The sequence below is a fragment of the Rhinolophus sinicus genome, chromosome 9 (genome assembly GCF_057876585.1).
Source record: "Rhinolophus sinicus isolate RSI-liver-muscle chromosome 9, RSI-T2T, whole genome shotgun sequence".
NCBI classification, from domain to species: domain Eukaryota; kingdom Metazoa; phylum Chordata; class Mammalia; order Chiroptera; family Rhinolophidae; genus Rhinolophus; species Rhinolophus sinicus.
Genome location: NC_142509.1, coordinates 33,700,984 through 33,715,584, shown reverse-complemented (window position 1 = coordinate 33,715,584; position 14,601 = coordinate 33,700,984). Strand labels below are relative to the sequence as shown.

Below are 14,601 nucleotides of genomic sequence, written 5' to 3'. Positions count from 1 at the left end.
GTCCCTCTTTGCTCATCAAGGCCCCAAATCAGCCCAGGGACAGAGAAGGCATAAACAACTCAAAATGGTCTATGGCCCTGGCGGCCCAAATAACAGAAACAGACTATCATTTTACCTAATGGTTTCAATTTGTCTCCAATGAATACTAAAACTTGTAACAGATAGCCACATGAACACATGAGTTTCATCTCTTCAGTCTTCAATGGCTTCATGTTGATGAGAGCCAATAACGCTAGGTAAAAAGATCAAGAAGCCTTATAGTCTGGGAGGAATCACAATCTAGGAGAGAAAGTCAAAAAGAGCCTTAGGAATCACAACCTAGAAAGGAAGATCAAAGACAACACTCAGGCAGAGACAGGGGAATCATAGAAATCTAGAAGCATACAACCTTGGCCTGAATACCCAAATATCTAATACCAGTTTCCTTAAATCCTTAGCTCAGTCAATAGGCCTTCATTGTCCTTCACGGAATATGACAGAGATATTTCAGCTCACTAAGTAACACCTTCTCTTCCTAAAGACACGCTGCTGACCTCATTCTGAGTCAGTTCTAAGACATTCGGACTCAGTCCTGCAAGACGCCAGGTTTACAGAACGTATCTTGAAGCCTTCTCAAAGAGTAGCTGAGACCCCAGATCTGAGGATCTGCCCATAAACGGATCAGACCAGGGGTCAGGACTACAAGACCTACCTTTTCTCTCTGTGGCTGACATTGCTGTTCCTACCTGCCCATGTCCTCTATGGGAATGGTTTCCACTGCGCCTGCTGAAGGGGCAGGACTGGATGACCACGTCTAGACCATGTCATTGTAGCCCAGTGGGGTGGACATTTGGCCCAACCTGGATAAATCAGGTTTCTGCCTGGTAATCTGTAACTGCAACACTGAAAGCCGGAACCAGAAAGCTCTAGGAAAGCTAAAGCTCATTTGGAAGGCAATAAATAGGTCTGAGGTTATCAGTAGCAGCTCCGGAATGTCCATCTTGAAGAAGCATTAGGGGGTGCAAGTTAGTTGATGGGGAGTGAAGGAGTTCTCTCTTGCCACTTCATTCACATAACATTTATAAAAAGAATGAAAAATGTCAGTTATCTTTATCCAAAAAAATGGGGGCAGGGCAGTACTGATTAAGCTTGTGAGGAGAGGCTAAAGACCTGTCCATCCTCTAGCCGCAGCTTGGTGTGGCCGAAAAGCCTACGTGTTGGGCCCTGGGTATACTGATAAGTAAGTAGAAAACAACAGTCTGAAGAACCAAGCAGAAAAAAGGACAGACACACAGATCAAAGCAGAGATGAGCTTCAGATCCTGACAGCTCTCCAGTTTCCACGAGGCCTTGGAACGCTCGCTGCATTCCTGCCCTGCTCCCACAAGGGTTTACAGCAACCCCCCTTTACCTGAGTTGGTGTCAGTGGGTTTCTGTTCCCTGCACTCAAGAGTTTTAACTAAGACACATTCAGCCTGCTGTCAGGCTCCTCTTTCCTGGATGCCTCCCTCAGTGACTACTGATTAATTGGTTGCTGAGTCTTTGGGGAAAAGTTTATTTTCATTTTACTTACTGACTCTGGGATATAAATTATGTAGCCGTTGGAGAAAACGGGCCAATAAAAAGAATATCCTAAGTCTATCTTTTTAGTAAGTCTTTAAAACTTACTCAAGGGTAACTGTGGTTTAACCATGTAGATTGCTGTTGTTCCCTTAATAACAGGAGTAAACCCAAATCAGCCACCCACAAATCTGGCAGAGAAAACAATACGATGATGATGCATCAGTTAAAGCAATGGTTTTCTAAGTACGGGTACCATGCCAACTGAAATGTTTTTAGGTGGTCCTTGCAGACAGCACTAGATAATACAGTGAGAAAGTTGATCTCTTTTCTAATACTTCCTTTATATTAAGGAGATAGTCTCAGTTTGGTGCTAGCCTATCACTTAATATTTGCTAATTTAATGTCTTTTTTTTATAAACAGGTCACAGACAGTTTCACAAGTATCAGAATCTAGTTAAGCCTTTAATAACATTGTTTTGTTTTCATTGTACTTATTGTTATGGTTTTGTTTTCTCAGAGCAGTGACAGTCTTTCCATGAATGGTAATGATATAGATTGTTTTTAAATAAATTTAAGTTTAAAAGTCAACTTAGAAAAAAATATTAAGTAAATAACAGTACAGATAACACTATAATAAAGCTAAGATCATCAGATTGGGTAAAAAAGAATGCCAGAAATTTGGGAAACACTGGGTTAAATCATTGGCAAGGGATTACAAAAATTTGTTGAATAAATGAGCAAGCCACCCTCCTGGAAATGTTACCCCTGATCCTGACTAGAGGAAGACTACAAGCTAGTAACACAGATTAGAACAAAGGATCTTGCACCAAAAAAGTAAATCTAAATGTATGTGTGTGCGTGTGTTCTGAAGACTGTGGGAATATTTTTTCTTTCACACTTTTCTCTTTCTATTTTGCGAATGCTGACCTAGCTATTCTTGTATTTTATACAGATCTATTAAGTGCCATACCTCGCCATCACTTCCACCCCTCCACTCTTCCTAACCACTAAAACAACATTTTAAAATGGATAATAATGGTAAAAGAAAGCACTGGTGCCCACTAAGTCACAGGAATACAAACTCTGTTGAGAACCACATAGCACAAGAGAATCATTTTAGCAAAAGGAGAATGAATAATCCAGTAGATGTTCTAGTAAGGTCCTGGGTGGTTTTCAAAAACCAAAACTACGATACCGAAACTAACCAATTTATGAGTAACGAGATGCACTCTGTAGATGTTTCAACTAATGAACGTTCTGCACAGAAAAAGCATTTCCAAACTTAAGACACCAAAAATAGAATGTCAACCCTCCACATCTCATCAACCCACAATTTCGCAATTATTCACCCTGTCTACTTCTACCCTCAACAATATTCAGCAAGAGCTGACTGAGATCACTGGCAAGGTTTCCAACAGTTGTAAAATCATAAACCTTGGCAATTCGAATAATGCCGTACAAAGATGGTGATGCTGTTGAATCTAAACTTGGCAAAGGTCTGGCCTCTCCAGTAAGAATGCCTGTGTTCAAATCCCAGCTCTACAATTTAGTAGCTGCAGCTCTGAGCAAGTTAATCTCTGGCCTTCAGTTCCCTACCAACACAATCATCTTAGCACCTAACAGCACTCAATGCTGACATTGAACTGTTGGCTGGTGAGCAAGCACCACTGTGGGGTGAGCTTGTTCATCTGTCAGCTAATGAATGTCTGAATTCAAGGAACTATAGTGGTTTGAGGTACTAATGTATTTAAACACAAAAGCAGGGGCTGTTCCAAAGTCTGGAGGGCAAAAATGCTCAAGTCAAGGACAGTCTGTACCTTTTCTTTTCCTATTTCTGCCAGTTTATAGTAATCGCCCTGGAATTCCTAAACAAAGCCTCTTCTAATACTCTTCCCATGTAACTATAACAAAAGCTACATAATTCTGGCTTCGGCTTTGAGAATATGACTTGTCACTTCTGGTTAACGTGTCCTGAGGTTTAGCAATGTGAAATGGACAAGATTTTTCTTTTTGGATAGTCCAAAACACTATGAATTCTAAATGACTTATGGAACACCAAAGGCATTTTCTTTGATCCTCAAGAACAATTTTAGAACCCCGATTATTCTTAAGAGTATTGACTCTTGGGGAGGCCAGTTAGCTCAGTTGGTTAGAGCACGATTTGTAACACCAGCGTTGCCAGTTCGATCCCCGCACGGGCCAGTGTGAGCTGTGCCCTCCACAAGTACATTGAAACAACTACTTGACTTGGAGCTGATGGGGCCTGGAAAAACACACTTAAAATAAATAAAAGAAAAAAAATTTTTTTTAATATTGAATCTTTTCAGTTAAAAAAGAAAAAAGATCTCAGGCAGCTGCTGCACAGAACTGTAATGAGCCACAAATTGTGAACCATGGATTCAGTTCTTACCCTCAATCACCGTTGCATTATTTCATCCTTTCTCTCTGAAAATAGTATATACTGGAGGGCAAAAGAATATGCAGCCCTGGGGAATGGAAATCACAGTCCTATCTCGGCCATTCACCACCTGTGTGACCTTTGGCAAGTCAGTGTCTTCAGCTCAAAGTGAGATGGTTTCTAGCCCAGTGATTAAGAGGGTGAGCCTGGGACAGTCCCGAGGGGTTCAGATCCTAGCTCCACCAAATATTAGCTGAGTGATTTTAGACACATTCCGTGTCAATAAAGCCCAGTTTCCTCCTCTGTGAAAAAAATGGGGGTGGGGGGGCGTTGATGGGACTAGAAAAAACTACCCACCTCATGAGAATGTGTGAAGATTAAACGAGATAACCCATATATGAAAAAGCCAGGGACAGTGACTGACATATTAGCAGTCTGTGCATGTTAGCTACTATTATCATTACCCGTCTCACAGAGTTGTTGCCAGGCTCCAATGAGATGTCAGAGTAAATAAGGCATCATACAAATTACAAAATAAAAGCAGGGCCAATTGTGCCAGAAACATAAAGTTATCTCTTCCTCCCCCCAAAAAAAAAAGTTAAATGATCTCGGCCATGTGGAGAAGCCTCCATTTAGTAACATCCACACTAGAGACACGAGGTCTAATTCTGCAAAAACCACTGACCTTGAAGCCTTCCTCACCATTACCTGAGATAGACCAAGACCATACTAACATCTAAGAGCAAAGGAAATGCAAAAGGAACCATTGTTCAATTACAGAACGTCTCGATTCCTGAGAAGATGTTTCTGCCTGACTGAATCTGTGACTTTTTACAACCAGGGTAACAGGATGACATCAAGGTCCTCCTGCGGTATGAGGAAGCGTTATGGAGGGGGATCCACTTAGCCCGCGAAGACAAGCTGCAGAAAACAAACAAACAAACAAACAAACAAAAACACAGAAAAGCTGCAGAAAGGAAAAGCCCTTGCAGCAGCCCTGCAAGCCTCTCGGACAGGAGCTATCACCATCTCTTCACCGCTATTTTGGGCGCGAGACCCTCCACTCTCCCCCACCCCCCGCCGCCTCCCACGTGTGGCCACAGCAGCTGTTTCTCCACCAAAGAGCTCTGGATTGGGAGCCTTGAATAGGGAGGGCCCGCTCCTGACTCGACTGGGTGACCTTGTGTCAGCCCCTTCCCCTCTTTGGACCTGTTTCTTCTCGTGCACCTAACAGAGCTAGTCAAACAACCCCCTAGGCCACGTTCCCATAAGTAAAAAGTCGTTAGTGAGGTATTTTCCCTCAAGCAGAGTGTCCCACCCTGACGCCGGAGCCAGCTTCCACCTGCGGGGAGATCTCAGGCCTCCCTAACAACGCATCCTCGGCGGTCGGGCCAGCTCTACCGACCTGCCGCTGCCACGATCCCGCCGCTGCCACGACCCTGACGCTGCCGTGACCGCGCCGCTACCACCTCAGGGCTCAGGAAGGCCCGGCCGGTGCCTACGCGAGGCCCGTGGCTGCGGCCTAGAGGCCCGCGCGGCCCGCCCCCCACGCCCGCCAGCCCCACTCCCGGACCCTCAGCGCCCCTCCTGGGCCTTTGCCCCGGCCTCGGCAGCCCTCGGCGCGTCCCGCCGGCGACCAGGTTGGCCCCAGGCACTCACCGTAAATGGGCCGGAGGCGCCTGTCGTTAGGGTCCTGCACATGGCCCCGCGTCGCCATGATGACAAGCGCAGAACCACAGTGCGCACGCGCAGGACAGGCCCCCGGGAAGGGGCTGTTAAAGGGGCAGCGCCGATCTCGCTCGTCTATCGCGATAGTCGCGGAGCTGCGACCCAACGCACCTACGCCAGAGGGACGACACCCCCACCCAACCTCCGCCCTCCAATAGCCTCTTCAATACAATCTTTTCCTCCCCTGTGATGGTGGAATCCACCTAGCTAGAGAGGCGGCTGTTGTTAATGAAGTCTCTTCCGAGTCACCTACTGGGGTGTGAGTAGAGGACGGGAGAAACTCTTCGTCAAAGTTAGGGCTGGGCTTCTCGCGCTTATCCTATTTATCCTCTGTGCTGAAGGTCCAGTTAGACTTGTCTTTGATTAATTGTTGAAGAACCAGGAACTCCTCTGGGAGAATGACGCAGGGGACAGAAGGGGAAAGGGGCTGATCAACAGTAAAAATCTGCCAGTAAAGTCCGGGATCCCTTCACCCTTCTCTTGGGGCTCAGCCAACTAAGAAGCATCCTAGGTTAATAGTAATCCAGTCAATTTATTTGTCAATTATACCTCAATAAAGCTGGAGGAGAAAAGTAATTCAGTTAGTATGTGCCATAGGCACTGTATTGCAAGGTCTTTAAATGTATTATTAATACTCATAACAGCCCTAGTATCTCCCTAGGAGGTAGATAGTATCTTCATTTTTGCCAATGGGTTTATTCATACACATAATTGTTGAGTGCTTATTATGTGGCATGCTCTGGTTTAGGAACGGAGGGTACATGAATAGATAGACAAAGCTTTGGTGGAGCTTTACTTGTAGTGGGGGAAACAGACAAATGAGTAAAACAGATGTTTCTAGATGGTAATAAATGATACTGAGAAAAATAGACAGGGACTGGGAGTTGAAGGGAGGAGGCAATTTTATATAAGCAATGTGGTAAGGGAAAGCCTAGCTGAAAAAGTGACAGTTGTCAAAGACTTAAAAGAAGTGGGAGAGGGAGGGAGCCAGACCTGCTCGGCAGGGTCATGTCCTAAGGCCACACTAGTCACTGTGATTCAGAGGTCTTTCTGAGGAGAGAACTGAAGCAAACCCTTCTACTACGCTGTCTCAGGCCCAGTACAATGTCCCAAAGGCAGCCATGACCCCCTGCATTTGACCGCTTCTGCTGATGTTCCATCCCTCTTCCTCTCTGGGCCTCTTAGTGTCCAAGAAAATGATGCTCCAACTTTAGTGAACATCAAAATCCCTTGGGGAACTTGATAAACATGAGTTTCCTGGATTCTACCCCCAGACGTTCGGATTCAATCTGAAGACCACTCCGTGAAAATTACTAATTAAAGGCTCTAGACCAGAAGTCTTTAAAATCCACCGGAAGAGCAAGTTAGCAATTGTCATCAAAATTTTAAATATGCATACCTAGAAAAAAACTGTAATGATAATAGTAACAATAATAGTACTAGTGTTAAGTTTATTGAGCACTTATTATGTGCCAGAAACTGCGCTAAGGCCCTTTTACATACGTCATATCATTTCATTCTCACAAAGTAGTGGAAAGGGTACCATTGTGATCCTCATTTTAAAATGAGAATTTTGAAGCATGGAGATGTTAGGTCATTTGCCCAAGATCATAGTGCAGTCTGCGGTGACATCTGTGGTGGTCTCAATCCCAAATCCACACTCTTAGCAATTCCACCAAAGTGTTACAGTGGTTACCACTTAGGAGGGCAGATGTTTTCTTTTTTTACTTCATATACATCTGCACTGTCTGATTTGTTTACAATGAGCATTATTACATTTTTAATTTTCAAAAAGTTTTAAAATTTATATTTACAAAAATATCACACACACAAGAAGGTAAACAATGTCAAGGCTTTTAGTCCAAAATAAAATCCTTTTATTCCAAAGAGATAATCAACAGAGTGCAAAAAAATCATAAACTAGAGATTGTTTCCTAAAAAACCTAAGGTCCTAGCTGTCCATCAATAGGGACTGGTGAAATAAATTATGATACACCATGAAATGGAAAAAAACCAGCCACTACAATTAATGAAGTAGAGCTTCATTCATGGATGTGGAAAGATGCCCATGACATATTGAGTTTATAAAGCAAGTTATAAAAGAGTATGTATAGCATGAAAAAAATATATATGGACCAGTAGCTATCTAGCTAGCATAGACAGATGTCATATGCATCTAGAGAGAGGTCTGAAAGGACAGTTAACAAATGTTAAGCTTCCTCAGCTCTTAATGATGGAATTTAAGGGCCTATTTACTTCATTCTTTCAACTTGTCCTTATTGTTTGAATGGTTTATTTAAAAATTTGTAAGTCAGTAGCAATGGCCATATCTAGCCCCCAGACTTTGGTTTCTAAATCTACTGTCCAATGAGAGAAAACAGGGTTCCTTGGGAAAATGGCTGATTCTAGGGCTGGGGCAATACATATACCAGATAAGCTTGGAGCATCTTGCATTGCTAGAAAGTAGGGAAGTGCTCAAAAAAATAAATGATGGGAGGAGGGGCCTGACAAAGGGACACAGCAGCCACCTGAAAGTGTTCCCAATGGCCAAAACTTGAACTATTTGAGCAAGAAATACATAACATATTATTGACTTATAACCTGAAGTATAAAGTAAACATACATGAGCCCATACTGATAGAAATGATTGAATAAATAAGTGGGGGAGAAGAGACAAATTTTCCTTATAGAATTCTAAGCAATATATGTAAAAACTACCCCCTCCAGAAGGTAAAACTTGACTTTCCCCTCCTCCCTTGAGTGTGGGCTGTTATTATTGACCAGTTTCCAAAGAGTTGAGTGTAGAAAGGGAAAATTAACAACTTCACAATTGAGAAACCTGGTAAAAACTACCGTAACTAAGTAATCAAAGTTAAAATTACCAGTGAAAATTCATGTCCATACGTACCCTGATATGAGATGATGAGAAGAGAACTTGACTTCTGTAGTATTTTTTCAGAAACTGCATAAACCCAGGCTAATGATAAAGACATCATTAAAAAAAAATCAAATTGAGTAACATTCTACAAAATGCCTGACTAGGCATTTGAATACTCCTCAAAACTGGCAAAGCTATGAAAAAGAAAACAATGAGAAATTTACATCAGAAAAGTCTGAGGAGACATGACAACTAAATATAATGTGATATCCTGGTTGGGATCCTGGGACAGAAAAAGGGCGTTAGTGGGAAAACAGTTGAAATTCAAATAGAGTCCAGAGGTTAGTCAACGTATTGTGCTAATGTTGGTTTCTTATTTTGACAAATGTAATATAGGATGTTAACATTAAGGAAAACTGGGTGAGGAATACATGGAAACTTTCTATACCTTCTTTTCAACTTTTCTGTAAATCTCAAATTATTCCAAAATAAAAGATTTTTAAACACACCATTTTTAATAATCGGGGAGAGGGCTTTTTAAATGCACTACAAACTTTCATCCCAGCTCTGTCCCAAGGCTAACTAAAAGAAAATTCCAGTAGCAAGTGCACAGAGAAATTCTTGTTGAGAACAAAGTTCCCTTCAATAAAGATATAATCTGTAATTCTTGAAAAATTATTCCTATGGCTGAGGAGGCTTTAAAATACCCCAGATAGAAAGGTTGGCGTTGGGGGGTGAGGGGCAGAGGTCTCAAAGTGTGGTGCCCAGTCAGCAAAATCAGCATCACCTGATCACTCCTTATACATGCAAATCCTTAGACACCGCCCAGAAACTCTGGGAGTGGGGCTCAGCAATGTGTATTTGTACAAATCCTCTGGTGATTTGCATTCAGACAGAAGTTTGATTCTTCTCCTTTGGGTCAGAGGTGGGCAAACTACGAGCCATGGGCCAAATGTAGCTTACCTGTTTTTATACAGCCTGTCAGCTAAGAATGGCTTTTACACTTTTAAATGGTTGGGAAAGTCAAAAAAAGAAGAATATTTCATGACATGTGAAAATTATATAAAATTCAAAAGTCAGTGTCCATAAGTAAAATTTTGTAGCACACAGCTATGCCTATTCATTTATGCATTGTCTATGGCTGTTTTGCTGGCACAATGGCAGCATTGAGCAGTTGAAGCAGAGACCATGTGGCCCAGAAAGGCTAAAATATTTACTATCTGGCCCTTAACAGAAAAAGTCTGCCAACTCCTGCTCTAGGATAATGGATTGAAGGCACTTAAATACTCCCAGGGTAGAGTTTTCAGGTGAAAAAGAATGTGGTATTTGGGATGTACGCATACTAAGATGATATTCATTGTTTATCTGAAATTCACATTTAACCAGGTGTCCTGTATTTTTATTTGCTACATCTGGTAACCCTGTCCCAAGGAGATATCCATGCTCCCGAAATCATGCTAACCAGCGAGAATGAAAGTCAGGAGCCCCGGTAAGCTGACCCCAGGATCACTCTGAGATGGTGTGGCCAGGTACGACTGGCCTCAGGTTAGGCTTGTAAAGGGGAGAGGAAGGAGGAGACCAGAACTCAGGTTGGGCTTAGAGGAATAACATTTGTTCATCTTTGGCACTAATGAAAGAGCTGGTGAGTCACCTGAGTTTCAAGAATTTCCCAGAATGGAAAAATACAGCACCTTCGAGGGGGCACAGAGGAGGCTCCTGGCCAGGACTGTGGTTACTTAGCTAGATTCTTAGGTTCCCTTTGTTGGCCTGGCCCCAGAGGAATGTTGACAGGCTCCGCACCCCAATCCATGAACTTGGCCAGGCCAGAGCATATGGACCTACCTAACAGAGGCCTCTAGATCCTTGAGTCACTGTTCCAGGTGGAATATGTTTTCCTCCACGCTGAAACCCTGTTTGGCATCCAAGTAGGATGAATTGGCCTTTTTCTTGTCCCATTCCTACCCGTTGTCCTCAGAGCCTAAGGCTGAAGCAGTGACCTGGCTCCGGGCCTGTCCTTACCTGCACCCTGGGAGGCAGCTTCCATCCACACCCTTTGGCAGGCATGTATCATTTCAGGTAACAAATGAGATGACCCCCCAAGGGAGCCAAAAGCCCATTTTTCTTGCTGTACAATTCAGAACTCTGATGTATAAGAGCGGACATGGGAAAATCATTGGGTCATTCAATGATGGTTTCCATTTTCTCAATTTAGAATTAGGGAGTACGCCCTTCATTCTTCTCCTGTTTGGTGGGAGATATGCTCTGGTGAGAAACCCTCTCACTCAAGGGCAGTGACACACACGGGTGCATTGTGCCTGAATAGCTGGGGAACACAGGGCGGGGGCTGCATTACCTGCAAGTTGTGGTTGTGGGTATCTCCACCCGATGACTTTTCTAGTTTTTCTTTTCCATCTTGTACATATGTTCTAATACCTAATCCTAATCCTTCACAGAATAAACAGAACAGTGACATATTTCATCGTGTTCATAATTGATTTCCTGTGCTTTTGACAGTAGGATAAAAGCAACCCTGGCTCTGAAATCAAATGGGCATGGGTCCAAGTCTGGTCTCTGACATTTATCAACTGTGTGAACCTAAGCAAGTGACTGAACATCTCCGAACCTCCGTTTCTGCATTTGTAAAATTATGATACTTAAAGGACCTACCTCATAGGGTTGACGTGAGGAATAAATGCTCTGGTCCATGTAAAGAAACAGGCCGAAAGAAAGCAACAATCGTCATGTGCTATTACTATCTTTAATATCAGTAATAACGTTATGACTGCCCTCTTTTAAAATTGCAGAAATCACCTCCTGATACTTTGAGACACCAGGAAAGGAATTGTCCCCATCTGACATGTCCCCTGGTAGGAGTAATATCTTGGAATTTCCCACAATACTTAGCATAAAGAAGGCCAAAAGTACGAAGTACAGAATCAAAGGGAGACAGAAATCAAGGCAAAGAAACACAGAAGTGGGAGCTAAGAGTTTGGGAGAACCGGGGTTATGGTCTTGATTTGGCCAATAATTCCTGATGTGATCTTGGGCCTCATTTTCCCCATCAGGAATACAGAAGATGGGTCTGAGTTCCCCTCTACCTGTCAATCGCCCCTGTGCAGCTTTTGTCCACCCCAGCACTTTTAATTTTGTCCACCAGGGGGCATATGAATGCCAAATTACCCAGGCCACTTTTCAAATCAGAAAGGATGGATCTCATTCATGTAAATTATTTTTTAATCAAACACAGCAAATATGAAATATTTGTAAGCTATCTATTTATAATTTTTATACTCAAATTTATTGAGTGTGATTTACATATCATAAAATTCACCCACTTTAAGGGCACAATTCAATGATTTTTAGTATAGTTTACTGAGTTGGGCAACTGCAATAATCCAATTTTAGAACAGTTCCATTCCCCGAATAACATCCCTCTGTAAGCTGTCATTTAAAAAATTATGAAATGTTTCACCACAGATAATTTATAAATTTTCACACTTCCCACCCAAATACGTCTATACATACTAGGGGTGCCAAAAAATGTACACATTTTAAGAGATGTTATCTATGTATTACTTTTCAAAGTTGAATTGAATTACGATAACAATGTAGTATGATGTTCACTCAAAAGACGGCATTAATCAAATGAATGCTAGTGTCATTCGCTCTGTTACAATTTTAATACTTTTTGCCTTTCTTGGAATGTGTATACATTTTTTTGGCACCCTCTATATGTAAAATAATTCACTGTCAAATTGTAAAAAATTGATCAAATATATGGTGATGGAAGGAGAACTGACTCTGGCTGGTGAACACACAATGGGATTTATAAATGATGTAATACAGAATTGTACACCTGAAATCTATGTAATTTTACTAACAATTGTCACCCCAATAAATTTTTTTTAAAAATTGTAAAAAACTATGGTGAAAAAAACTTCAATTTTTGTCTGAAAGTATGGAATCCAAAACCACAATAAGAATTCAGCTCTCACTATATAAACTGTGTAAAGAACTTCCACAATTTACAGTGAAGTAAAAGGCATTTAAACCCAAACTATATGCAGTCACACCAGGAATAAAATAATTGCAAAAGTGAAAAAAAATTATGAAATGTTTCAAAATCTGTAAAAATAGAGAGAATAATGCCCACGTATACCTATCACACAGATCTAACAAATGTTAACATTTCGCAAGCATAGACTTGATACTGCATGCACATTTCTTCATCTCTCCACCTCCCTGCCCCTCCAGAGTTGTTTTAACGTTTTCCTTCCATGTTTTAACATTTTATTGCATATGTATTTATTCATAAATATATGATAATTTTGTTTCCTTTCAAATCTCCATAAATGTTACCATACTGTTGATGACGCTTCTGTAAGTTGCTCTTATCACCTCATATTTGAGTCAATATTTCCTAATTGCATCTCACAAAGGTTATCCCAATTTGCACTCTCACAGCTAGTGTGTAAAAATGCCAGTTTCCATTGCCAACACGGTGTGTTCTCGAATCTTTGTATTTTTGACTATCTCATAGTGAAAAATTTTATCTCAGTATAATTCTAATGCATGTGGCTTAGGTTATGAATTTAGCCTATTTTCATCTGTTTAAGACCAATTTATAATTTATTTTCTTTTATCAATCTGATCATGTCCTGTGGCCAATTTTTTTTAGTCTTTTCTTACTAACTTAGATTCACCCTTTATATATTAAGGAAATTAGCCTTATACCATAAATAGGTGTTTCAAATATTTTTTACAGTGTATTATTTGCCTTTTGATTTGGGGGATATGGGGTTTTTTTGCACTGAAGAAATATGTTGGGGTTTCTTGCGCCTTTCCCCACCCCAATATTATTTTTAAATTACTTTATGAATTCTCCTTGTATTTTTATTGTTTCATTTTTAATATTTAAATCTTTGGTCTATTTGGAATTTATTTCAACGTGAATAATAAGGTAGGGTTCCAGTTTTATTTTATCTTTTCCAGTTGCTTCAAAATCTATTTATCAAATAACTTATTTTTTTCACAAAGCACACAATGCCATCGTTATCATATACTAAATTTCCATAGTTCTTTCTAGTCATGGAACAGTTTACAGGCTCCTTTCAAGGCCAAGTCAAAGCTGGCGGCCACAAATCAGAAGTCTTCAAAGATGGCTGGATTGTGTTCTGAAACTTGACTTTTTCTATACAGCCTCTAAGCTGTTAAACTCTGGGGAGAGCCTTACTGCTGCATTTAGCTACTAAATGCCAAAAACAGGCCTTTGATTTAGAATGAAGGAGCATCTGGGAGGTAGTATTGCTGTGTGGTCAGTTTTCTGATAAGAAAAAGCCTATAAGAGATTAGAACCAGTCAGGAAATTCACAAACTGATTCTAAAATTGATATGCAAATGTAAATGACCTAGAATAACCAAGATAATCTTGAAAAAGAGGAACAGAGTAGGAGGACTTACATTGCCAGATTTCAAGACTTACAGTTGTTAAAATAGTGTGGTATTGGCATCAAATACTCGTAGACAGATTAGTAGAAGAGTCCACAAATTGACTCCTACATGTATGGTCATTTAGATTTGCGACAAAGGCACAAATGCAATTCAACGGAAGAAAGAATCCCCTCCACCCCAGTAAATAGAGCAATAGCATAGCTCTTAAAAAACAAAAAAGCCCTTTACCCCTACCTCACACCATACACAAATATTAATTCAAGATGGGTCATAGACCTAAATATAAAAAGGAAATCAATAAGGCTTCTAGAAGAAAATATAGAAGAATATCTTTGTGACCTTAGGGTAGACAAAGATTTCTTAACTGGGCACAAAAAGCACTAGTCATAATAGATCATTCTTCTCTTTTTTCAACATTTATTGAATGCCTACTAGGTTCCAGACATGGCCATCCAAAAAAAAAAAAGTATGTCAGTCCGGCCTTCCAGGAGCTGGTTCAGGTTAATGAGACAGACAGGCAACTAACTATTCAGGCAACAATACTGCAGCTTTCTAGGGGCTCTGGGTTAATAACAGGAGGCAATGGGAGCCAGAGGAGGGGCACC

At 41.1% G+C, this 14,601-nt stretch overlaps 1 protein-coding gene across 4 annotated transcripts in view; it reads right to left on the bottom strand.

Moving 5' to 3' along the window:
* The window catches only part of NAA25 (N-alpha-acetyltransferase 25, NatB auxiliary subunit), a 57,434-nt gene extending 51,695 nt beyond the window's left edge, over positions 1-5,739 (bottom strand). Inside the window, exon 1 of one of the 4 annotated variants that reach the window (XM_074321050.2) lies at positions 5,599-5,739. In XM_074321050.2, the coding sequence (XP_074177151.1) occupies positions 5,599-5,656 (58 nt within the window). In that variant the 5' untranslated portion in view covers positions 5,657-5,739. Of the gene's footprint in view, positions 1-115; positions 3,864-5,598 lie in introns of those variants that run through there. The other 3 variants (XM_019734078.3, XM_088801013.1, XM_019734077.3) reach the window with 3 other exon arrangements.
* Positions 5,740-14,601: the final 8,862 nt, after the last annotated feature.